At 39.7% G+C, this 26,517-nt stretch overlaps 1 protein-coding gene across 2 annotated transcripts in view; it reads left to right on the forward strand.

The window, feature by feature from the left end:
* Positions 1 to 26,517, forward strand: part of SPATA5 (spermatogenesis associated 5) — a 201,138-nt gene that overhangs the window by 21,978 nt on the left and 152,643 nt on the right. Inside the window, exons 10-11 of one of the 2 annotated variants that reach the window (XM_051618632.1) lie at positions 5,888 to 6,042; positions 14,390 to 14,599. In XM_051618632.1, coding sequence (XP_051474592.1) covers positions 5,888 to 6,042; positions 14,390 to 14,599 — 365 coding nt within the window. The remainder of the gene's footprint in view (positions 1 to 5,887; positions 6,043 to 14,389; positions 14,600 to 26,517) is intronic. The other variant, XM_051618631.1, reaches the window with a different exon arrangement.

Raw genomic sequence — 26,517 nt, forward strand, 5'->3', positions numbered from 1 at the left:
GGTTGCGAAGTTGCAAGCTTTCTCAGTATCTGAGTAACAAATTATGTTTTCCATAGCTGTGCTTTTTTTTTTTTCTGAATAAGCTATCATCAGCTGTATTTTAGACAAGCTATCTGTGTAGCAATGGTACTACAAGAGAAAAGTTCAATTTTTTTCTGACTCCCTCTCTGGCTCTAGGAATATATCACAGCAAACTTATGATCTGAAAGCAGTCTTAGTTTGTTTTGTTTTTTCACTTGATAAGAGATTATAAAAGATCCTCTGATGAAAAGCAACTTAAATTGTATGTGGGTGTTAGTTCTGAAGGAGTGAGATCAGTTAGCACTAGGCATTTGTATGTGGAATGGATAGCTGCTGTGGGGAGGACAGAACTTCAATATTTTCAGTTTTTGTAGGTCTCCTGACTTTTAGCTATATTCTGACTTGACAATGTTCCTAATTACAAGTAGACTGACACTTAGGTGCTAACTCTTGCTTCTAGTCTTCCTGCCTTTGCAATTCTGATAACCTGGCAGTCTTTTTTTTTTTTTCTTCTAATGCACATATGATTAACTGTAGCTTAGGTACATTCACATAGGAGAGCAGGCTAGAAACAGGCAGTCTGGTGTTCCTTACTTCCCTCCGTTGCTGTTTTCTGACGATAGATGATGAGCTTGTACCTGATCTGTGAATAAACTCTTTTCTGTATGAAAGAAGTTTTGAAAATGCAGTTCCTCCTTCCTTCCTTTCCCTCCCCTCTCAGCAACTTTTAGTCAGCTCCATAGACACGTTCCAGCAAACACGGAGCTCTTCACGAAGGACTATACATAGCGTACATAATCCCTACAGTAGATTAATGCTCAGGTTAGCTGAGTGAATTTGTAGTGTTATGGTTACAAGGAATTTAAGGGCATTATCCTTCCTGTGCAAACAGTATATGGAAATTGTATAGGGATTTTCCCATATAGCACTGGCAGTTAAAGGAAGAATAAGTTTTCAAGAGCGAAGTTTTCAAGAGCTTCCTAATATTTTTTTTTTTAAGTAGGCATGCACTTTTTGCACAGATTAAATAAAAATTAAATAAGTTTAAAGTGTATATTTATGCGTCTGGTCCTGGATTTATTTTTTATTATTATTATTTCTTGGTAAATTTGTTAATGTGTTTGATTCCATACTTTGTACATTGAGGGGGGGGGGGGAAAGACAAAACCAGTGAAACAGATAAAAAGAAAACAAACCAGAACATACCAAACACGTCCTCCAAAATGTGTAAGTTTCCTAGGATGCAAATGGAAGAACACATCTGAATTTTTCAGCTGTTGTGTTCCTGCCCCCAGATCAAGGAAAGTTTGCTAGTTAGTGGTCCACAGGCGTCAGTTGCTTGCCTGGTGCTGTTGTTCCAGTTTCTGGGGACTTAAAGGAAAAAGAGCCTTTGCCTGGATGCATCCTTGCTGTCCCTCAGCGCTGGTGGCAGCTGCTCTTGTTACTACCTCTGATGGGTAGGAGAGCTGGTTTGATGTGTCTACACAGGCTGAAAGATTGACTGAACAGGTGAGGATGTGTCTGTGGGACATTCTCAGTGGGGCAGTGTTCCTTAGCAGGGGATGGCAAGGCTTCTGTCTGCTAGGCAAAAAGGCTTTGTATGTGTTACTGTGTATTTATGCATAACTACCAACAACAAATACACATGTTCTCTATTTTTTTTCTTGGATTTGACCAGCCAATGTCTTGATGTAATGTTGTTCTATAAATTCCATTTGTTTATAAGGCTGTATGCCAAATGTGATTTGTAGTATATGATACTTGAAGTTCTATTAAAGGTTTCTTGGTATAATTTTGGGATTGTTGTCATGACTGATTGCAGAAAGCCATGCTGATTAAAAATTGCCAAATAGAAGGCACAAGAGCTCCTTATCTCATAAACAGCAAATGCTGGAATAACTTCTGTATCCATTGCTTGTGAAGTCTGATATGCTTCTTATGGTCTTTAAAGTTCAAAATTAATTTTAAGTTATATGAAATGCTTTTTCCATGCTTAAAACAGTTAAATTTTGAAGTACAGCATGTAAAGGTCTAGAAGGAAGACACCCCATCCATTGCTATTAGGAAGCTGTAATTTTTCTGTTTGCTGTTGTGCATTCCACTGCCAGCCATGCAGGAGAGTATCATGTTGGATCTGACAGCTGTCACAGGGAGAAATGGTATGGGTCTTCTGGGTTTGATCATGGTAATTTAGAAGGGAAATGCCAGATTAGCAAGGAAAGAAGAAACATTTCCTTTTGTAAACAATCTTACAAGAAGATTACAAATCCTTTGAAGCTACTTACAAATTCTGGTATTAGGATTCTGGTAGAGTAAGTCCAGACAAGATGGATTTGTGGCAGAAATAGCTGATGGGGAGTGAAAGATGCATGATTAACAGTTTTGTTTTGTTCAGTTCATTTCCTTCAATATTGTGTATATTCTCTTCTTGAAACCTACAGTATATATGTTTGATGTTTTCAGTGGATCCTTTCTGTTATTTACAGTAGTGTGTAATTATACACAAATGCTGACAAATATAGCAGTGTCATAGAGTCTGTTTTTAGGCTCAGACATTTGTGATTATGATCTAATGTGCCAATGCTTAGCCAACCTATGAGCAAGAAAATCTTGCAGGGGAACAATGCTATCGACCTCATGCACAGCCTGGTACCAAAGAAGGATCATCTGTACCAGAACAGGGCGTTCTGCTGCTTTTTTTTTTTTTGCCTCTGTCCACTTAGTTTCCTCTGTTCTAGACAGACAGGATGAGTTGGTGAGGTAGAGCACACAGTTGCTGGACTGGAACAAATTGTTTATTTTCCATTGTTTGTAATCATGCATGATTTATTATGCCTTTTTTTTTTTTAACTGGGATTTTCCATTTATACTCCACTGAGAATCAGTGTTGTTCACTATTACAAAGGCTGCCTTCCGAGTTAAGTTTCTGCTCTGCACAGGGTAGTCCTAGGGACCAGCCATATGTCCTTTTACTATAAATAGGTGGCCTGTCTGAACACTCCCATCCACCATCATGCAGGCTGACTGCATCTGTGTCCTTCCTCCCCTTCCTGCTGGAATAAAACAGTGAAAACCCACTCGCCTGCTTCTGAGCCTCATCGGTCACTGCCAAAAGGCTATTGATATTCATTACTCCTTAAGAATGAAGTAAAATCTGAAGAGGAGCAAACAAAGCTGAAACAAATGCATTATTCAGAGTAATTTTACAGCAAAGACATATATTCAAACCAAAACCCATGCGAAAGATACCCAACAGCTAAGCTGAGATACTCTGTTTTCTGAGGTACCATGTCTGAATCTTATCCGTGTTACAACTTCTGTAGTGATAAACTTGCTGTGGTGCTTCATCTCCTTAGTCTCTGCTCTAGCAGCATGTTTTGCATCCTGCTCTGCGTTTCCTTCCATTAAATACATCTTTCAGTGTATCGAGACAAGGATGTGTTTTTCTGCCACTGGCTGTATCCTTCTCCTGTTAAAAAGACTTTTCCCCTGCCTCTGGTTAGAGGTCAGCCTGAGATGCAGGAAAGAATGATTATGATAACAGGAGGAAACAGGAAGAATCATGCTTTCTTTTTCAATCTGTTTTTTATTATTGTTTTAATGTAAAACATTGTTTCAATTAAATGCTGACCTGTGCAGTGGTGTGTGCGTGCATATGCTGAAATGAATTCAGGCTTTGTTTGGAAAGCTGTGACCTCTTTATTCCTGTTCTGGATCAAGGCTGTTGCATTTCAGACTCACTGCTGAGGACTGAAATTTCACTCATACCCCTAGTAGCACTGGCAGCAACAATCCTTAAGAGCGGTTTTGTGCTTGGGCATTTTTCTGTGCTGTTCTCTCTCAATTTTTAAAATAAACTTGTTTTTTTTAAGAATTCCTCATGTCCTGAAAAAAGATAACCATGACACAATTGAAATGCGTCCAGTGGGCACTGGGCTAAACTGGAACTTGATGGAACAGATATGCATAGAAACGAGGAGCAGAGATCTTTATCTGTTACTTGCTTTCACTATGACTTAATTTCATGCTACATTATTTAGTCTTTCATTTTTTTTAAAAGTGAGAGTGCTGTGTGAATTGCCTTCCCCAAAAAGAAAATGTAGGACTCAACCCCAAAACCTGCTTCCACTCCCCAAAGTGTTAGCTGCAATGACACTACAATATGATGTCAAGTTTGTTATTTGCTTGGAAGTAAATGTTAAATCTGGGGGGTGAATCTATGTTGTCTTGCTTGAGTTTCTTATTTGCTTAAAATTACCTATTTCAGAGGAAGGAAGAAGTGGGGGGGAACGACATGAAAACTGTCTGGACTGTTAAAATGAGTCAGTTATATTTTATATTTGTCCTCTGGTGACCAGATTTTCATTTTTCCCTTTGGCCTCATGGAGTGTTTTTATTTATATATCTTATTAGTTCTGGATGTTCTGTGCAAGGGGAAACCTGAATTACAAACTTTTTTTTTTCATTATTGTATTAAGAGCCTGGGTATTGGATGCAGGTGCTCAAACTCTGCCGTAATTGGCAGTTTATGGAAAGACACCAGGTGTACTACTTCACAGGGGAGATATTACATCTCTTCACACGTTGTATATATTGTAGGAAATGCAGAATTCCTGTCATTGTTGGAGACTTTGTGTGTCTGCATCTACTATTGCCTCTGTAGAAAAAGACAACAATCCACAGAAAGTTAAAATTGCATCTATTTTCAGAAACAGCTTATCCCATTTATTGTCCTTTCATGTAGCTCCAATTGATGTTTTGTTTAGTTAAATATAGAAAAGATTTAACAAACATTTTCTTTTTATGGTCATGCAAGACTAATTGGTGTGGTACTAACTGCCCCTGCATGTGTATGGGTGTGTGTATACCTGTGTATAAGATTACACCCATCATGTAATACTACACTAACTGACATATTTGACAAGTTCACTTCACACAACAAGATTGAAAATAGAAGCAATAGAACTCCAAATAAAACTAGACCTAAAAGGGTATGATTACACAGTGGGAAAACCGTGATGCTTCTGGGCCTCTTACACACCTGGAGCTGTAGTTGCCCTCCCTGGGGAATGCCTGGGAGCTGCAGATGGTACTGCCTGGTCCTGCCCAAGGAGCATTGATATATTGATGTGCAAGTGCGTGAGACTTGTGTGGCCTTTGAAGGATTGAATTATAGGGGGAAGCCAGAAATTAGTATAAAAATGTATAGGTATTGTGTGTGAGTTGATTTGGCCAAGGAAAGGAGGAGGTAAAAGCTAGGCCTGTGTTTTAAAAGCGTGACTGCTGAAGGTAACAAAGAGCTATTGAGTGTGGCAGGGAATGTTTGTTGCATATCAATAAAAATAAGGGTATTTAGCATCTTACTAGATAGCAGAAGAGGGTTCCAATGAAAGTAAAAGAAATCTCATAATCTTTTTTTCAAGAACAGATTGGAAAATGCAGTCCTAATAATTGAGGAATGGACAAGGTTGCAGATGTCTTATATGAGCTGATTTAACCTTTGCCTTGAATGTTTGTTATGCTTCTTCCTCTGTGGTTTAGAAATGTGTTCAGTTCGACGTATGGATATGTGGAGGTTTTGCCCTGTTAGCTTCATCTCCGGAAACACAGGAGCAAGGCTGTTTTTTCATTCTATTTTTTAGAACAGATTTAGTTTATGTTCTGTCTGTGGTCATTAAATCCCCTTTTTCTTTCTCTCTCATCAGAAGTGTTTGCATGTTCTTTGACCTAGTTACGGCCCAGTGTTGAGACATTCTTGTGAGCATAATTTCCTTTCCAGTGCTGCTGTGTGTTGTACACTTCACATTTTTGAGAACCAGAAGGAAGTCTACATATTTCCATATGTGTTTTGTTTTGTTTTTAATAGGCCTGTATGCATTGCGGAGAGCACTGGGGAAAAGACCTAACCTATTGGACAACGAGGTGGCTGGGTCAGTGATGATTGCTTTCAATGACTTCCTGCAGGGGATGAATGATGTCAGGCCCAGCGCCATGAGGGAGGTGGCAGTTGATGTGCCAAAAGTGAGTTATTTTTTGCAGTACACTAGCAACATTGTTAGAGCCACAACCAGAATTGAGGTTAGGTGTTGAAATGCCTGACCAAAAGAGGAGTTTTGTGAAGTGAAAACCTAGAGTGATCAATAAATGTTGTGCATAATCTTTTGATTTGCATATTTTGTTATAATTGTGAAGCCCCATTTACAGAAGCTTAAGTTTCTGGTAGTGCAGGAGTGTATCTCCTGATCTGTAGTTTTATATGCTGAGTGGGTTAATGGAGTAAAAATCTTAGGGTTTCTACTCACAGCAGATCCTGAATAGCCATGAAAGCTGGAGCCTTTTGTAAAGCAGGCACAAACTTACAAATACTAACAGTTGGTTTCTGTTTAACAAAAGTGTACTGAAACAAAGCTGTGAAGAGATGGATTGCTGTGATTTCATGTAAAGCAGTTGACTAGTTCTACATACTGCTGTGCCCTGAATGTCTTCAGTGCCATGCCATGGTTTTAACTGAGGGTGAAATTAGATACTGTAGGTATCACTGCCAAGTGGTTACCCGTCAGGGGCTGTCATTATATGAACAGTCTGGTGATGCCAGGTTCATCTTTGCCCCACTCACTGTCCTCTCAGTTATGTGTTATAGTAGTTCCATAGCAGGCACAATATAAATTGGGCTGGGAAGCTGATCTGATTTAAGAAGACTTTGATCTGGCTTAAGAAGATTCAGCAAAAGAAAACGTTGTGCTTAATCTTACTAAATCTTGACTCTGTGAGCTGTTGTGCTGGTGTTTCTCAGGAGCTCTCAAAGCCCTACAAGAAAACATTTATGTATCATTACATGAAGATGAGTCATCTGGGAATTAGATTGCACAACTGTAGACCCTTATTCCCTAACTACAGGAATGGGAAATAAAATCTGTGAACAGAATGCCGCACACAGATGCTTGGATATCACACTTGGCTTGTTAAGATTCCACGCTATGCAGCAAAGTATCTGGGTGGAAATGCCTGGGCTGGCCCCAGACAGCTTTTCCTGAGAGTGGTGCAGTGGCATCAATATCCACAAGGGCTAGGCTCACATCGTTATCACTGTGCTGTGCCTTTTAGACATCCCAGCCCTTTTGGAGGCAGATGGAGTGCTGCTAAACAGCACGATAAAGACAGACAGAAGCAAAGTTTTGAGGTATTGGAGGAAGTCTCTTCTGAATCCAGGTCAGCCTACTGCTCAGGCTCCTGCTTATCCACTAAACCATCCTGCCAGCAGCTTCCTTGATTGTTGCTTGTTTTTATTTGTTAAAAGCCAGCTGAGTCACTGGCATGGAGTGGTAGGAAGAGGGGGAATGGTTTTAAGATGAAAGAGGGCAGATTTAGATGAGACAGTAGGAAGAAATTCTTCACTGAGCGGTTGGTCAGGCACGGTAATAGGTTGCCTGGAGAAGCTGTAGCTGCCTCATCCTTGGAAGTGTTCAAGGCCAGGTTGGATGGGGCTCTGAGCAACCTGGTGTAGTGGGAGGTGTCCCTGCCCATGGCAGGAGTGTTGGAACTAGATGATCTTTAAGGTCCCTTCCAACCCAATCCATTCTGTAATTCTGTGCGTACTACTTAAATGTATTGATTATTGAGGGGAAGATAACATCCTGCAGATTCCTTTTGTGCTCATAGGATCTGCATTTTTACAAAATAATGCATATTCTGTGAAGATGTAGGGTAAATTTCAGGCCATCTGCTTCATGCCTGGGGTGAATTTAAAGTGGAATCTGAAGTACTAGATGCAACAGTTTTGGTGTCTTCCCAAATCACCTACCAAAGGAGGTGCTGAAATTCAGTTTAATCATGATTTTGGGCTGCAGTGCTACCAACCTGCCAAAACAAGAGTGCCAGCTCAGAAGCAGTTGCCCTAAGTCATCTCAAGTCCATGAGTTAGGTAAAGGAACTTCATTATGGTATGACTAGGTGGCTGGGATGGCAGTGCAGGGAAAGCAAGCAACAGGAGTGCAAACTGCAGCCCCCTGGTTAGGGCTGCTTGCTGAAGGCTTGGGATGTAATGCAGGAACTCTTCCAAACACCTGAAACTCATTCACATACTTCAGCATAGTGTAGCTATTTTAAAAAATTTGACCACTGTGTGGTTTATAGACCAGCACAAGCAAAAAAATATTAAAAATAATATATATTTATTGTTCCTATTTAACTTAGGGTAGTGTAAGTTGCTCTTTATTAGCAAATAAATGTCTTATTCTCACCTATTAGTGCCTGAGTTGCCAGTCACTTAACATTTAATGTACTGTTATCCAGAGAATTTACATGGTCGATTTGTTGTTTGGAACACAGACCGTAGCAGAAGACAGGTTTTAGTTCCTTGGATACTTTTTTTTTAGAAAAGAATGCAACATCTTATGTTGCATGCTTCTAGTATTGATTTTTATGTAGGTCTTAATCTAATTTTACAGGCTAATTTTTGCTCCATTGATTAAAGAGTTGTATTTAACTGCTCTGGTTGAAGCTGCATGTTTGATTGCACTAGTGTTGGCAATTAATTGGATGCTGAAATACTTGGTTTCAGCAGAAACCAGGTATTTAAGAAGCCAAATGCAACTGCAGAGCTATTAGCCAGTTGGATCATCTTGTGTTGATGGTGCTGTGTCCTAGAATGTTTTGCTGCTGAATATTATTATGCTTGAATGTCCACTCCTGCATCACCTGTGGGAAACCTTAAAATCACTTGCCACAGAACTGGTGCTAATAGTCCCAGTTTTATGAATAAATTCTTCCTCTTTACTGATTTAGACCTTTTTAATACAGTGATTTCAGTCTGTGGAATTGTGCCACTTACTTTTCCCATTCAACATTTTACTGAGTTGTCTGTTGGCCATGGTATACTGTGATGTGTTACTTACGTGGTCTGCAGTAATTTATACCAACAGAAACTGCCTTACAACTTTTGTTGCATTCTTAGAAAATTGTAAAAATTATAGCTCTGTGCGTGTGAAACAAAAAAGAAGCAGAAAGCATGAACCAGGTAAGCGTCCAGCTGTATTCAAGAAACCAAAACCTTGGTTTGCTTGTTGTTTGTTTTTTTTTTTTCCTGGCTAGTGTTATCTTTGTGCAATCAGCTTGTATTGATTAGTCGCTAGATACTTTTCATCTGTAAGGACAGGCTTTTCTTGCCCAGCTCTCCTTGCCCCAGAAGCTCTCCAGCTAGGCAGTTGTGTGGGTAAATTTGTTAGAAAATCAGGGGTTACATTCCTTCACATTTTGAAGTCTGACCTTAACACTGTTCATCATCTAAAAAATGCTTGCTAAAAATAACTTCAAACACTAAATAAATGATCAGCAATTAGATTTTTTTTTTTTCAAAAGAGAAGACAGAAGTCTGAGCTGCATTAATAATATCCCCTTTTATGCTGTTTATTGCGGATATATTATTCACTTGGCAGCCCCATTGGTGTGGATGGAACTTCTGGGCTGTGCAGTTGGTTACAAGTAAAACTATCGATGTACATGCTAAATTAAACTGAGACTTTTGTTATTTTTAGCTCTGTTTTTCAGATGGTGAGGTTTTTTTCATATTTCATTCCTTTGCAGTAGCCATGTGTCAATTCAATGAGAAGAATTCAAAGTAACTTTAAATTAAACCAGAAGTAAATTAATTTTGTTGAAGTTCTCCTTCCTTTATAGTTGTGACATCTTTGCCATTTATGGACTGTTGGTTTTTTTGGGGCTGGTATCACCTCTGATACTGAATAAAATGAATTACTTGTTTTATCATGAAGTCCAAATTGTTTCATCAACAGAGCATGTTCTCTGAAAGCTGCAGAACTTCAGGTGGACTGTAACAAAAACTTAATTTTCAAATCAGTCATAGCTTTTTAGGTGCTAGAATTGAGCACTAGTTGCTTGGCAGTTCTGATGGCTAGTAGGCTAAATTGCTCTTTCACAATCTTTTGTCTTATTTAAAAACTGGAAAAACCTTGTTAGACATAAACCTGGGGTAGCAGCTAAGAACACAGAGTATATCAGAAGTCACTTCTTTGGGTGGTCTTGAGCAAGTCACTTCTTGGTGTCCAAGGATATTTTATAACCTTTATAGAATGCTTTCCAGTTTGCTTCTGAGAAGTTCTCTATGGCAAGCTAGTTTTTAGGGGTTTTGTCATTGACATAAATTGAGCTGTCTTCTTTATTCCAGACATAAATATTACTGGTGGAGAAAAGAGCCAAAATGAAGTGAGTTTGGGGTGGTAGACAAAGTGAGGCTGTGTGCAGGAGGAGCTGGTGGAGATGCCACCATGTACTTTTTTTTTTCATGTTCCTCCTTTCTGCACTCTTTTGTCCTTTCACTTGTGCCTGGGTTGCCATGCATGTTGGTTGTGACCAAGGCAAATGCAAAATGCCTGGTTCCACCTAGCATCTTGTTTTCCATTTTTTGGAACCTTTCCTGAACTTTGCTATGTGTTACAACCTTTTTAGAAGGTTGCTTTTTCTGCAGCAGGGGTTTAGGAGAGAAGGGATGCACATTATAAATCAGGAAATTAATACTTAAGTTCATTGGAGAGTTGCACTGTAGTTGCTGTTCCTCCCTCTCTTAGGATATTTCAGAATTTTTTGTAGAGTGCTGTGGGTTTTGTTTGCCTGTTTCACTCTCTTTATGGTAATTCAACACTCAGATTTGTGTCTCTGCAGCCAAAAGATTCTGGATCAGACCTCCTTTGCACGTCTGCTTTATTTCTTTATTGCTGCTGCTTAACAACCTCTGGGGAGCTGCTGGTCTGCATTGTGTTCTGAGCTCGGAGAGCTAAAGATAAGGGCAGTAATGAAATCTTGGTGTCTTACACACTGTAGCAGAGCACTGTCTTTGTGTGTGTAAGCTCAGCCCCAAGGCTGGTCTTTAAAACCATTTCCACTATGACAGAATATCACACTTCATTGCCTGAATTCCGAGGCCTTTCCTTTGGGTTTGTGTGCAGGTAAAAGAAGTGTAGCTTGCTGGCTGAATGTGCACACTAGAATTTGTGTTAATTGGGAAGTTACTGAGGATTTGTGTGCAAAACCAATCCATCTAGTTCTTCCAAGCTTGTATGAATCTAAAAGATTCTTACTTTTGGGTGTTTTATTTGTGGTGGACCATTCCCCCCCACACACACTTACTGCTATCCTTTCAAAATCAGGAAAAAAACACGTTTTGTTTAGGACTTGACCAGAATGTGAAAGTAGTATTTTATTAGCTATTTTTGTTTTTAATACCATTGCTTCTTGAATTCCACACCTTGTATTATAGAAATTGTAAAGAAATTAACAGATTTTTGACTAGTCAGTTATTTTCTTTTTTAATTTATAATGGGCCCCGTTTGTATGTTCCAACTCAGTTCTTTGTTTTTCCTCCACTTTCCAATTTTAAATGTAAGCAAAATCAGTAATTCTCCAGATTACTGAAAAAAAACCCTTATGTAAGGTGACCCTACTTCACCTTTTCAGTACAATTCTGTCACTTGTGTTGATGTTAAATGTCATGGAGTGGGTCTGAAAAATCATTTAAATAATGCCTCAGAAGACTTGTGCAATAGTCTGAATATTTGTAAGAGGGTAAAAATGACATTTAGAATTTTCTCCCTGGCTTTTTGTATGTGTGCAAAGTACTGCTAATGGTGTTTGCCTTCTTTTGCTGAAAGGTAAAGGGAATTTCTGATGGCTTAGTTAGTTTTAAGATGCTTTTGTTCGTTTGTCAATGTCTTTGTCTAGCTAGAAAGACATTATGTAGGAAGGACTAGTCAATGCTTTACCAGATATGAGTAAGGACTGATACTGAAAAATGAGAACAAACTTAGGCTAAATGTCTTTTTCCCTAAGAAAAATTGTTTACTAGTACTGACATTCAGTTTTGTGCAGTCTACAGAGCTGCTAAGTAGAATTTAAGGGTAATAAGGTAATAACTTATTTTTAAAAATAAATTTTAAACACTGATATTCTTTCAGTTCTGAGTCAGAAACACCAGCTTTTAAAATAACGGAAGATTGGGATTAACTGTCCTGAGTTTAATAATGTTACTCAACCATGAATTTTGAGTGAAAAGGGGTGTTTTGCATGGGTGGAGCAGTTACAAGATGCAAGTGAGGTATCTGACACACATTTTTATAAACTTGTATGCTTGCTTTATTGTAATGAATAATCTACAGGTGGATTTCTATCTCTTACTGTGAAAACACAGGCAGGAAGGGAGGATTCTTCTTACCTTTAAGTGGTAGACACTGTAACTGAGGTGTCTGAACCGCACATATCCTCACTATGTGCTGCCCATAAAGGAAAAACAGAGAAATTGGGTGTGAGGCTGTCTGATGCCTCAAGGAGACTTTTTACTGTAGTTTAATTGCTCTGCAAAGCCTTTGTCTTTTGACTGTGTTGGTAGCCCAAGATAGCCAGTCAGTAGGAATTCATGCTCTTGTTTCCCTATTCCTTTTCATAGTGTTGTGGAGTTTCTTCCTTTACCATTTTTTATTAATTCATGCAAGCACTTTCATTTCAAGACTGGATGCTTGAAATGCCCATTCCCATCTATTTGCTACCATTCCTTTAAACCAATTTGTGCAGTTAGTTGTGCTTGGAGAACCACTCCAGAAGGGAATATTGGCAAGTTGCAGAAGTTGGCTTACAGTTACCAGAAGTGGCATGCTGCTTTGGTGATGCCCCTGCCAAAACCCTTTCCTCCCGTTTCTACTGGGATACTGTGCTGTGCCTGATTTGCTTTGACCTTTTCTGAATTTGCATTTATTTTCTGTTTTTTCTTTTTTCTCTTTTTCCATAAGGGAATCCTGCCTTTGGCAGATCCCTCTGCTCTTAAGTTCTTCTTAGTAGGCAGTGGTGATCAGCTCTACATATTCTGTACTTCCCCAGGCTTATAAAGCAGTTATTTAAGAACCAAAAGCTGTTGGTCACTAAGAAGAAGACAGAGCTGCTTCGAGGTTTGTGTTTTTAGAGCTTGTGTAACATATCCCTGGTGTGAGAGAGATGATGATGTTCTGCAGGCAGCAGATGGGTAGCTCCTCACCTTCCAGTTTTCCTTTAAACTCAGAATATTTCTGAGTGGTTGACCCATGCATTTTGATCATTGCTGTTTGCTCTCCCTTGTCTCGAATTTTCTTCTGTGTCACAGGCTGACAATAAAGGAGAAGTTTAATTTGGTCTGCAGTTTGCTTAGACTTGCACAAAAGTGCTTGCACCACATCCAGATGCTTTTTTTTCTACCACCTTAGTGGTTGACTGAATTGCCTCTTTCAGGGACTTTCTACTTTCATTTTCCACTCGGTGTACTGGTATCAGGAAATCAGCAACTGAGACAAGCCAGGAGTGACACCAGATTTCAAGTCAGGAGAAAGGTGATATGTTGCCTCTTAGTAATGCTCTCCTTGCTTTTCAAGTGTAGTTGACTTCCAGAGCTGAAGGATGATCTATGTCTAGTATGTTTTTGGAAGAGTGTTTTAAAGGAGGAGATGTTTTGATTTAGGTGCCTTTTGACATGTTTAATATTTGAAGTGGATGGGACTGGATGGTGACAGGATGAAGAACAGGCCAGGGGATGTGGGGAAAAGTCTCAGGCTTGCTGACAGGGATAAAGGGAGAGGTGTAACAAGTTTTGGATCTGTCTGCTGTTTTGGGTAGGATGTATTAGTTCTGTCCTGATGTATGCCTGACAAGCCTGTCTTGTGTCTTCCGCAGAGAAAATTTAACTGCGGTTGCGTTTGAGTGTTGCTTTTTTTGTGTGTGGCTTTTCTGTAGATACTTCGGAGGACTGTTTGTTCTCAAGCTTCTAAACAAATCTCCAGTGCCCAAGTCCTGTATGGGAGTGATAGTGTTGGCAAGTGAAGAAACCCCCAAAACTTCTAATACTCAGTCCTGTTCAGTTTAGAGGGATTGTACAGCTGAGATCAGGGCCTTAGACTGCAGCTATTAAGAAAACCAGCTTGAGCTCATACAGTCCTTTCCTTCAGAGAAGGTATCAAAGTAATTTACAAATTCTGCATCAGCATCACATTAAAAAAGAAGATAACTGATTTATGACTTTGCCAGTGATCACACGAAGTGTTGTTGCCTGAATGATCATGTTGTCATTTTATTGTTATTTTTCTGTGTTGTTATTAACTTTTGAAATACATATGCTGGAGGCAAAATATTTTATAAAGCAAGTTTTTACTTTTACACCCCTTTTATTTTGTGTGACATTATTAATAATTCCTTCCTGTTTAAAAAGGCTTTTTGAAGAAGTGGCTCTTTAAAAACGATTTTATGAAATAACCATCATGCATTCTATAGAGCATTTTGGTTTTCTTTTTTAGTAGCTTTGCTTCATTATCTGGATTCAGCAAAATGGTCTGCTTTACAGGTATCTTGGTCAGACATAGGAGGGCTAGAAGACGTCAAGCTGAAATTGAAGCAGGCAGTTGAATGGCCTCTCAAGCATCCCGACTCCTTCATCCAAATGGGGATTCAGCCTCCAAAAGGGGTGCTGCTTTACGGACCTCCTGGCTGCTCAAAAACAATGATAGCGAAAGCTTTGGCTCATGAAAGTGGTCTCAACTTCTTGGCAGTAAAGGTAGGCCATTTAGTCTTAGATTTTCTTAACTTCCACATAACAATTAATAGTTTACCAATTTCTAGTGCTAGAATCCTGTGGCTCTTAGTGTTTCTGAAGGTTATATATGCTACAGTAAGCACCTCGCAAATTTCAGGTTAAGTTGGTGTTTTCTTACAAAAGGGACTAGTGCTTTCTTGAATGTTTTTTAAAAAACCTATTTATTTTATCACAGCACAGACATTGTGATGAATGGGTGGGTAAACTGTTAATTATTGGCATTAATAAAAATCTTTTTAAAAATTTAAGCAATTAAATTCTTAAACCAGTATAAATGAAATAAAACTTTGGATAGTGCATGGCTCTTCTTACTGTAACAATTACTTGCTTGCATGGAAATCCAATCTCATCTCTTACATTCCTTTTAATTCCTCAGGAAATTTGCTTTCTTTATCTTACTGTGCATGCTTCATTACAGATTTTTCTTGCCCTACTTGCCTTTTTTTGGAGAAATAGTTCTACTTCATCTGTTTTTAGAGAGTTTGCTAAAACAGTTAAATCTGGAGTACTTTTGGATAACTGGAATATTCTCTCAGCATTAAGAAACACTTTAAGAATAGAAAAATTTTGGATTTCATTGCCTATGAATCAGTGTAATTGATTACTGTGGGTTGTATGGAAAATGCATGAATGGAAGTTATTTAATAATAATGCTGAGCTTCAACACATAGGAGGAAAAGAAAGACAGCAGAGTGATTCCACATGGAGGAGTCTTGCAGCTGTGTCAGAATGTTAATGAAGTGCAAGAAAAAACATTGTTTAAGCATTTTAAAAGTATCTCCTCCTCAGCAGTAAGATCACGTACTCTTGTCTGTTGACCATCTCTTTACTCACAAAGCCTTCTGTGTTGTTAGTTTCTGCCCAGCTTCCTCCTCTGCCTGTCCTTTCAGCCACACTGTAACTGTAGCTCTGGCTGCTGTCCTCTCTGGGAGCAGAGGCAGTCACACTGACCCTGAAACCAGCAGCCCTTCCTTGCCTGTTCTTCCCAGTATTGCAGACAGGCCTCTGGGTCACGGTCACATCAACAAGAGCAGCCTTGGAAACCTCAGCCCTTAAGAAACACTACCTTTACAGCCTCTTCCATCAAGACAAAGTAGTTCTTTGTACTCCAGGGTTGGGGTAAACAAGGTAACCTTTTCCTCCAGCTCTGCTTAAAAGAAAACATTCCTCTTTGTCTCACCCAAAGCGCTGATGCCTGAGAGGGTGGGGAAAAGGTTGCAGCCTGAAAAAAAAATAATAGACAACAATAGTTACAAGTAAACACTGTTGCTGTCCTGCCAGTCATAGCTACATAAGATACTATTACTGATGCAGTAGATTGTCCAGAAGTAGAAGGTGGCTCATGCTGAACAGGAGATACCTGAAGGTGTGCCGATTGAACATGCTTTTGTACATAATGGAGTGTTTCTTCATGGTGGAGTTCTGATGGTGCAATCCCCCTGTCATTGACAAGCTGCAGCAGAAGTGGCTGGCTTGGGGAAACTGCCTTTAATTCCCTGTCAGTTTAAATCCCTTGTCCTGGAACTCGTTGAATATTCAATGTACAGATGTTTCAAGAAGCACATCTCTGGAACATGTCCAGCCTTGGATATTTTGACTCCAGGAAAGGAATATAGCCCACTTTCTCTAACTTCACATTTGCTTCCTGGACAGAAAAGGCAACATCCATCATGTACTAAATGTGTTAAACATCATTGTAGCACTTCTTAAAGCACGACAGGCATGAATTAATTTCCACTGCATGTGTTCCTGCAATAAATCCTAAGTAGATGAATATGTGGGGTGGTTGGTTTTTTGTTTGTTTGTTTTGGGGGGATTCTTTTTGAGAGAGAGTATTTTCCTTGCTTATAGCCCCATTAATTTTCCAGTTCTCTATGTTATGTTTCAAATACCTGTCTCTGGAACTGATATCAGGCTGTTTGAAATGGGAGTATGTTTCTTGATAATTTACTTTTCAGACTTGCATTTTCCTTCCTGTCTCTCCTGCCCCAAATAAGTAATTTTGATGGAAAGTGTCTGCTGTACAGCCTGTAGGACATGTGTACTCTTTCAGGAGAGTTCAGGTGGCTCACTTGGGTCCCTCTCGAGAATGGGCTGCAGACAGGAGGCATAGCTCCAACTATGGGAGCCTGCTGCTGGATGTTTTCTCTTTGTCTGAAACCTGAGGGGAAATAGACTAGGTTACATGCAGTGCTTACTTGGTCCAGTGAATTTTGGAAGATGGACCTTTTATGTCTGCACACTGCATTTAAGGCACTTGGGCACAATAAGTCTAACTCTCTCAAGAAGTGCTGAATGTACTGGACTTGTCTACACTGGCTGTCTTGCTTGGGTGCAACAGGTATCACCCTGCCCCAACCTGGCTCCAGGAAGGCTTTGCATAATTTTTCAGATGTGTCTGTGCAATGTTTGTGCAGTTTGGCTAGCTAACTCTGTTAAATGAGGTACTTCAGCTGGATTATATGAAATCTGTTAAAATGTGACATTTTCAAGTGTCATGGGTATGGCTGGTTGTCATAGTTCTGTATGAGGCATGGTCAAAATGCTCACAGCCTTCAGGCTGTGTCTGATTTGCCTCTAGCAAGGTTTGGAAGATGGGCAAAGTCGCGATGTAATTTCTGGGCACAGGAGCTGAAGACAATAATGTGATAACAGATGTTTGACGTTTCATCCTGTTCTCTCTTGAAATCTATTGTGAGGCTTGAATGGTTAGTGTTACAATGAATGTGGCCCTTTTGTAAACAAGCTCTTTGATATTTGGCCAAAACTTTTTATAGCAGTATTTTCACCAAGATTGGTGACCTTTTGCTTTTCCAGAGGAAAGCAGTTGGTTGGTTAGTTTGTTTTACAAAGCAATTTTGCATATAATTCCTAAGGGGTATTCTTTATTTTTATTCCTTCACTTGACTTTCTTTGTTTCTAATACAATGTATCTGCTAAATTTACTGGGGAGGAGATTGTCAGCTACTTTCCAGGGTGTTCTGGTTTGGCTGGTTTTTGATAGTGGGGAAAGGGCCTCAGCAGTGGCTCCTGTAAGAAGCTGAGAAGCTTCCCCTGCTCCAAACCCAGCCAAGGAGCCATTAGAGGGACAATAGATGCACCTCTGCCATTGACATACAAAAGAACTGAAATGAGACCTGAGCAGAACGAGCACTTAAGGGAAAAGAGCTGTGCTGGAGAGGGAGAGCAGTGCTGGTGGTTGGTGGGGAAGAAGGGGAAGAAGGTGCCCAAGCAGAAGTTTCCCTGCAACCCATGGCAAGATGGCAGCTGTCCCCCTGCAATCATGGAGGAACGTGGTGGAACATCCCCTGAAGGTGCCAGGAGGGCTGAGCTTGGCCACTGGACTTGGATTTTGTGGTCAGTGGATTTGCTGTCCGTGGACTCTGATTATGCAGCTTTGGAAGACCCCGGCACCTGTGACTCTGTGGGAAGCCCAGGCTGGAGCAGCTCCGGACCTCGTGGGAAGGACTCATGCAGGAGAGGTTCGTGGAGGACTCTCTCCCATGGGAGGGACCCCGTGGGGAAGCAGGGAAGGACTGTAAGGAATCCTCCTTCCTGAGGAGGGAGGAGCAGCAGGAACCACCAGCCTGTGAACTGACTAACCCCCCTCCCCTGTGCCCCTGTGCTGCTGGGGGAAGGAGGGAGAGAAACCGGGAGCAAAGTGATTTGGGCGGGAAGAAGGGAGGGGTGAGGTAAGGTGTGTGAGCCCTGCTCTGTGTGTTGTCTGTGTCCTGTGTGTATTTGATTAGTATTAAATTATTATTTTTTCCCCAAGTTGAGTCTGTTTTGCCTGGGACCTTAACTGGTGAAGAACCTTCCTTGTCCTTTGTCTCTTTGTCCTCCTCATCCCACAGCGGGGAGTTGAGTGAGCGGCCATGGGGCTGTTCCTTTGTTATCGTGTTGGGCCCAAACCACACACAGGAGGTGGCTCTTCCTGCTCCCTTCCACCACCCATTTTTCCAAATTCCATGCTGCATTGAGGCTTTTCAGGATTTTAGTGGTCATCTTCATTATTTCCCCTCCCAAACCTCTGTTACAAAAGACAACTGGGTTGTTCTCAACTTCTTGGACAGTTTTCAGTGTTTTACGGTCACGGATACAAGCAGTCTAAGACTGTGTGAAGGAATAAATTAGGATAATTTATTCTTCAGGACTGAAAATCAGTCTTGACTTATTTCAGTCTGGCTTCTATGCACTTTTGTACTTCTTCACACTCCTTTTGTGCTTGCCCAAAAATTTGTAATTTTCTTCTGAATTGCTTTTTATGCATTTCTTTTACTAATATCTGTATAATAATATACAGTACTGGACTTAACAATACTAATAGGATGGGGGATATAATTTTCAGCTTCTGCCAGGCTGATGACACCTCTCTTATATACAACTGCCTCTGTGACATTTTTGCTTTAGATGTCACCTAGCTTTCTGAAATTGAACATGAAGAAAATCAAATCCTTTGGCAGTGTGTTATTTCTGTTGGGTTTTTTCCTCTTTGACTGTTTACATGGTAGGTTTCTCACAGTACTGTTTTGACGTTTCTTGCACTTAGGGTCAGTTTTGGCTGCTTTTTAAGACAGATGTTGATTAGACCACTAAGATCTTATGGTGATATTGTAAGATTATTTTTGGAGGAAACTGCCATATCTGTATAGCATAAATAGTTATATCTGCTTTTTTTTTTTGCATGCTATTTTGTTTAGATTTGTTATTACTGCCCTCTTAGATTTTTGGGTGTTTTTTTTTTTATTCTGTTTTTAGGAAATGCTGTATCATTGTGTTGTGCTAAGAATTCAATAAATGTAACTTTCCTTCATGGATTTTTTTGTTGGTTTTGCTGGGAAGGAACTTGCAGAGCATCTCTGGTCTTCTGTTGTCAGGCTGGGAGGCAGCACCATCATGGTACCTACCCAGATAAACTCTATCACCCTGTTGTAGTGCATTCCTTAGCTGACAGTTCTGTAAAGGCCACTGGGACCAGAAAAATCCTTTGGCCTCTTTAGTTGCCCTGAAGCCCTGGATGCTGCATACTAGAGGGGCTGTATGTTGTTGATGGTCTCCTGCACTGCATTACCTTCTACTTACTCAGCCTGCTACAACCAGAGGGAGACTTTCTGCTAATTGCAGTAGGCTTTTGCTCAGGGTTATATCAACAGAGGACTTTGAGTTCTATTTTATGTTCAACAAACAGTTTACCTGAGTTTACAAACTGAATAACAGGAAAAATTATATAACTTCTATAGGCTTGTTTTGGAAGCATAATTTTTCCTCCTTCTGGTGCTTTTTAATATCTGTCTGGTTAAAAGCAAAACTAAGGCAAAAACTCAGTGACAAAAAACAGCTTAAATTTTCTGAAAATTTAGATCTCAAAGTTTAATTCCTTGGAAGTCAGCTGAGTGAAACACGCTAATAGTTGTAAACATGATGAAGCAATATTAAAACAAAAAATCAACCCCAAACCCACCCATGACAGTAAGTAATATTTAAGGATGTGAACATTGAGCAAACCAACAGTACAGATGATGTGTACTATACTGCTCTGTTATTGGCATTGGTTAGGAGCTCCAGTTATGATGGGGGGGGGGGGGAAATAATAAATATTTCTAACATTTTACTTGCTGTTAGTTAAGAGCTGAGCTGAAGGAATGTTTTCTTTTTTCAATTAACAGTAATTACAGAAAAATAGACTGTTCTCAGAGCTCTGACTTCACCTTGGCTTGATTTAACTTCCTGTATCACCATGTGGATGCTTTTTTTTACCACTCCTCTTGCTTGACATGTTCTTAAGCTTAGTTTGTCATCTGGGTCAATTACGTCAAAATATTTTCCGATTGAAGTTTCCTCTGCTTTTCCCTTCAGCTCTTGGCTGTGGCAGCTCAGAGAGATTAATGAGGCTTGGAAAGGTTGACTGCTTTGCTTTGTGAAAAGCTGTCTCTGAATTTTGGGGGGATAGTTTTGTCTTTTGATGGAGATTTCAGTAGGCAGAAGCATAAAATAAAGCTTGGTGCCTGTAACTAGCTAAGCAGAATATGTGAGATGAAGAAATATTGTTGTTTTATGAGAAACTCTAGCAAACATTTCATAAAATTTCCAAAAAGATCCATAGTAACACATTTACAGTAACTTGCTAGTTAATTAGCAGAGTGATAACTAACTGTATTTGAAAAAATAGTTTATCTCAAATTGCTATCCCTTGTAAAAAATGTTACTTTAATGAACTCTTATAATCCTGAAACTGTCTGCATGTTTTACTTGACTAAAAATAAGACATTCGTCCTTTCTTACCAAGCTTCCCAAAAAATGAATGTTAAATTAATGATTTGAAGATAAACCCTTGTCTCTGTTTCCTTGTCCTCCTCAATCACTTTGTAAGATTAATTTTTGTTAGCACTTAGTGTTTTTCTCACTCCCTTCAAGCTACCAAGGGTTTGTCAGCAATCAGGTAAAAATACCAACTGGAGAATGGGCTGTCACTGAAGAAATGACGTTTCAGCAGATGAATAAGTTTTGCAGTGTGCATGGCTAATTTTGTGTTGTCTTGCTGTATGATTTTTTTATTCCATGTGGATACTTCCCTGATGGTGCCAAGCCTGGTCCTAGACAGAGCAGTGGATGGCAGCTCCTTAGCCTGCAGCTAAAAGCAACAGTGAATAGGAATGGGCGCTGAAAATCCGTGGTGCATGGGAATGACTTGGAAAGGGATTTCTCTGTGGATGGGGGGAGGTGAGTGGGATGGGTACTTTTAGATCTGCTTCAACTCTATCACGATAAAATTTCATCTCCAACTTGATCCTGCTGTGCCTGTGCTGGTGCAGGACTGTAAGCGTGCAAAATCCTGGTAAATTTGAGTGGCAGCTGTGCCCAAGTGCTGAAGGGGACTTCTCTGAAGGCACTGGTGCATGCAGTGAATTTAATTCAATGTTTCCAGTCACTTCACTCCACACCACAAATGCTGGCTTCTGTATTGTGTAAAGAAGCCTCAAAAGATTGTCATTCAAGCTGACTGGTCAAGGCAAATGGCAAACAAGTGAATTCTGAGGCATGCCAATAAAGAAAGAAAAATGGGGGTTGCAGTTTGAATATGCGGCTCTTAGCAGCTTCACTGCAAGGATTGACGATGACAATTTTTTGCCAGCCTACACCCTTAGTTACTTGTGAGACCACAAGCACCTGTTGAAATCGAAGTTTTTAAAACACCAGACAGGTGTCAACAAGTTTTTAAGGTCTTCTGGAATGCAGGGCAGAGGGAGAGGAAGCGATTAAAATGGTACATGGCGCTCAGCCTGGAGTTTACTTCTGCTGAGAAGCTGGGAGTTATGCAGATTAAATCATTAAACAGCAGTGAAAGAGAAGTAGGCTTTATTCTTAACAAGCAAATGTCATGCATTTTCTGAGCAAATATTTTTCTACGTAGCGTAACCAATTACCAAATCACACATGTACAACCTTTGCATTAGAAATAGCCCTACTGTTAAAATAAAGGAAGTCTCACTGTTTGTCTTTTTAACTCTCTTTCCTGTAGCCAAACTGAGTCATATGTTGCTTTGGTTTGTCTGTGGTAGGGGTGGGATAGCATTTTGCTGTTGGGATTACAGCATCAAAAAATTAAAGTAACTAATTTCTGAGTCTCTTCCAAATCAGTTAATGTTGTTACAGTAGATTAACCCACCTGTTTTGTCATGGAACGGGGTGGGGGGGAAAGAAGAAATAAAAAGTAAAAAGGAAGCCAGAATACTGGTTTTAACTCCATGAAAAGATGTTCTGGTAGGGGTGGGCTCAAGCCTTGCTCCTCTCAGCTGGCTGTCTACGCTTCTCCTGCAGTCTGATGAGAAATTAGCACATCAGAGTGAGGTTCATTGCATCTGTGAGGTAGACATGGGTCTGTCCAAATCAGTTAGTGTGAATGTTTAACTCAGATGCAGATGTCTGAGTGTGGCCAATGAATGCTGCCCTAAATACACATTGTGAACAGCTGAGAATGAATTTTGGCACTCCTGTCTTATTTTAATTTTCTTTTTGAGATTCACAGTTCAGAGCTCAGTTTCTAGAGGCTTCATTTCAAATTAAATACTAATTATGAATGATATTTTAATGTCTGTTTGATAATTAGTAATTTGAACATGGCAAAGAAGGATTTGTGCATTATATACTATACAGTAATAATCTGTAGGTTGTGATACAAATTCTCTAACTGCATTTTTTAAAAGATATGAATCATACTTTCATACTCTGTGACTGAGCTAGTTCATTGTGTCTGTTAGAGCCCAGAACCTGCATGTGAGCTTATGACAGTATTTTTGAAGGGAGTATACAGAGCTGCATGCTGGAGAGATACAGAGCTGTGTCCATCTGGCTCAACAAACATTAAGTGCATAACTTACTTGATTGTCTAAACAGTAGAAAACTATTTATAGAGGAAAGTCACTGACTACATTTCATATCAGTTGAAGTTGCTACCCATTTTTTCAGGTGGAAAAAATCCTCAAGTGGTTTTAAGCACTGCTTAGAAAAATTACTGGTAGTCTTTGACTTCAGAGATACCGTATGTTCCTCTTGCAGTTTAAAAATGTTTTGAGAACTTCTGTCATAACTATTTGTTTATAAGCTTGTCCCATGTTGCAATCTGTATACAGGGGTTTTATTTTTTGTGCAGTTAATCTTTTGAGAGCTTATTCTGGTAATATTTTAAATGTAAGATATTTTCTTTTCTTCTTGTTTTTTATTTTTTTTTTTTTAAAAAGGTAATTGTAGGAAAAAAAATCCACACCCAATTCAGACCATAAACAAGTGGAAGGGTCTGCCTGAATTGGCAGATTTGATACTATTAGTCTGGCTTGTAGCTCACAAATGGTATGCTTATATGCATGGCTGAGCTACAGCTACTACTGCCAATTTCCTGCTCCAAATCTTCTGCTGGTTTTGAAGTAACTGTGCAAATAGCCAGAAGGAACAGGTTTTATTTCTTAATTTTCCTTCATATGGAAGATGGCACATTGCAGAAGAGAACAGAGCTATACAAATTTAAACTGGATGAGTTTTTTACTAGCAGTTCTTGGTTAGCTGTAAACAGCTTTTAAAGGAATCATTATGCTCAGATCTGGGCCAAAAATGATGTTTCAACAAATGTCAACTTGTTGACTAAGTTGGCCTCATGTCATTTGATTTTTAAAGCATTAGAAAAGCATTGAAAAATAATTTCAAAACCACCCTCCTGATACTTCTTGAGTGGCCTCCAGCTTCAAAGTAAAGTTCCTAAAATGAGAAGGTGAGCTTTGTGAAAATTGGAAACCATCTCAGCTGTCAGCAGGTGACTTTGTGGTGGCCTGCAGACTGCTCCTCATGTAGATCTCTCTTTTTGAAAGAACTTTCACTAGTTTCAGTTAAAGGAAAACCTGTTTGCAGACAGAATAAGGCAGAGGTTCAGCTCAGGTGGGACCAGAGCTAACCAGTTTAGTTTCTACATCCAGCTTCTCTGAACATTTCTAGTTTTTGTCTTGTGGCTTTAAGTGTTTGCATGAGATGAAACGTATACCAATTGCTCCTTCTCTGTGTGTGCTTTTGCTTAGTTTGGAGTGTTTGCCTTTATTGCCATATATAGTAAGAGTTCAAAGCTGCTTGCAATAAAGATCATGGCTCTCAATGGCAGTTTTGGTATTGCTCAGGATTGGTGAACAAGGAGACCTTCAAATAAATTTTTATGAGAATTCGCCATGAAGAGGCACTGGTCATTAATACATAGTGGTCTTTCACATGGAGTTGCTGCTTAAGGAAGAGAAAAATGAAGAAAAACATCATGTCAAAGCTTACATCAAAACCATGTATTCGAAAGAATTATCTTTGGAAATATTTTAAACACTACTTATTGCTTTGATGTTGCCTTGATCATATTTTTAATTTTAATGCTTAATTAAAAATAAAACTCCAAGCATCTGAAATATTGTACCCTAAATCTCAAAGAGAATAGTTTCAGTTTTAAGTATTTTTTTTGCTCAGACAAAAGAAAATAAAACAGGCCTACTTGATATTGTGTCATACTAGAGGAGTACACTATTGGCACTGATGTAAATGATGTTGGTTTCCATGAGAATACTGATGTGAATGAAGATTAGTTATGTGAATAAGGGCATGAAAAAGAAAGTCCACAGGATCCAAGAAAAAAATTACTAAAAGAAATCTATGATTGTGAGTAGAATCTGCAGAGGTTTCTCAGTGTATCAGCTCAGTTTAACAGAAAGCTAGATAGAAAGAGAAGACTGTGCTCATGTTCCTTAAGGATTTGTTAGGCCTATGCTATCAGATTCCTCATCTGCACTGGAAGTGATGAATGGCAAGTGCCTGGAGCAGCTGGGTGCTGTCTCATTGAGCTGCAAGCCTGTTCTGCAGAAACTGCTGCATGCTGCTGCTGTTTGGTGTTCACAGTGAATAGTAGGAACAGGCTTTATGTTTTACCATGTTTTTTCCTTCTCTGTCTTTCCTGCATTCTTCAGTTATGTGTCTGAATAATTCTGTTTCCAACAGACTCAATTTCTGAAGTTGTTGAAAACCTGCAGGGGAAATTTTAGCTACTGCAGCAGTTGCTCGCAGGGTAGATGCTAATGAAAGGAAGCAATGCTAACTGTATCATTTACATTTCCTATAGGGAAGGCATGCAGTGCTCTTCTTCCAGCCTTTGTATGATTGCTTTTACCTGTGTGGTACTCTAGGTCTGGCTGCTGCAGTATCTCACCTGGTCCTTTGGATAATGAAAAATAGTGGCATAGCCTGGATGCTTTACTGATATCAGATTACTTTTAAAAATAAAAGCACGTTTATATTTTCCCCATGCATGTATATGGGTACTTCTGGTGGTGCCAGCATCAAGATAAACTTCAGGCATTAACTGTTACTGCAAGAGAGACAATGAGTGTGGAGAGGGGAGTCTGCAAAAACCAGTGTGCTGTGTTTTTAGAGTAATGAATCTGTATTCTACCAGTCTGGGTACAAAGTCCAGGTGGTCCCATTCAAAGAGGGGTTGTAACAGAAGTTCTGTCAATGCCAATGTATAAATGTGCATCTGCCAAATATTCTTAATTTTGTATCTGCTCTTTAAAGCTGTCTCACTGCTCTGAGGCCAGCATTACCTGAAGGTATTTGCAGCTGTGAAGCATAGCAAGGTTGTTCAATTTTCTGACTGTGAAGAAGGATGTTGTTTCTGCTGGTGAAATTACAGGGACACCTGTTCCCTGGAAAACAAATTGAGGCCACAGGCTCTTTTCGTTGAGGGCAGTGGATAGTTATTGCTGGTTGTGGCTGCAGGTCAACGTTGATACAAACCAGGCCAAAGTCAGTGAGTCATTGCCAGTTCCACGAGAATCTTGGTCCCATTAGGAAGCATTATTTAAGCAGCCTATCCTACAGCATATAGCAGAACAGAAAACACTCTGGGAATTCTCCATTGTTTTACTTTTTATAATTGGGAGTATGTGTTCAAGACTTGAATGCTGACCCCATGGTCTCTGGTCTGTTCCTAGTGGACAGGGCTGTGAGTTTAAACAGGCACTGCAGCAGCTGGCACCAATAAGGGTGCTTGGCAGTCTTGGCAGAGAGAAGGAATGTGAATGAGCTAAGATACTCAACAGCTTTCTTTCTGGGGATGGAGTGCCTTGTGGATGGGTTTCAGGTGTGCTGCTGTGGCAGCTGCTTCTTCCTGAACCTGCAAACTGTCAAGTTCAAAGAAGCCCTTTTAAACATTGGTTTAAGTCACTGTTCTGGTGCTTGGCTGGATAGAATGCACGTTGAGTGCACAAGTAAATGTTTTTCTGTAATTTCTGTCCTCTTTTTGGGTAATTTGCAGCCCCCTTGTTGCTGTTGCTGAGTCAAGAACTGAAGAACCCTGAAATGTT

The sequence above is a fragment of the Apus apus genome, chromosome 4, assembly GCF_020740795.1.
Source record: "Apus apus isolate bApuApu2 chromosome 4, bApuApu2.pri.cur, whole genome shotgun sequence".
NCBI lineage: Eukaryota > Metazoa > Chordata > Aves > Apodiformes > Apodidae > Apus > Apus apus.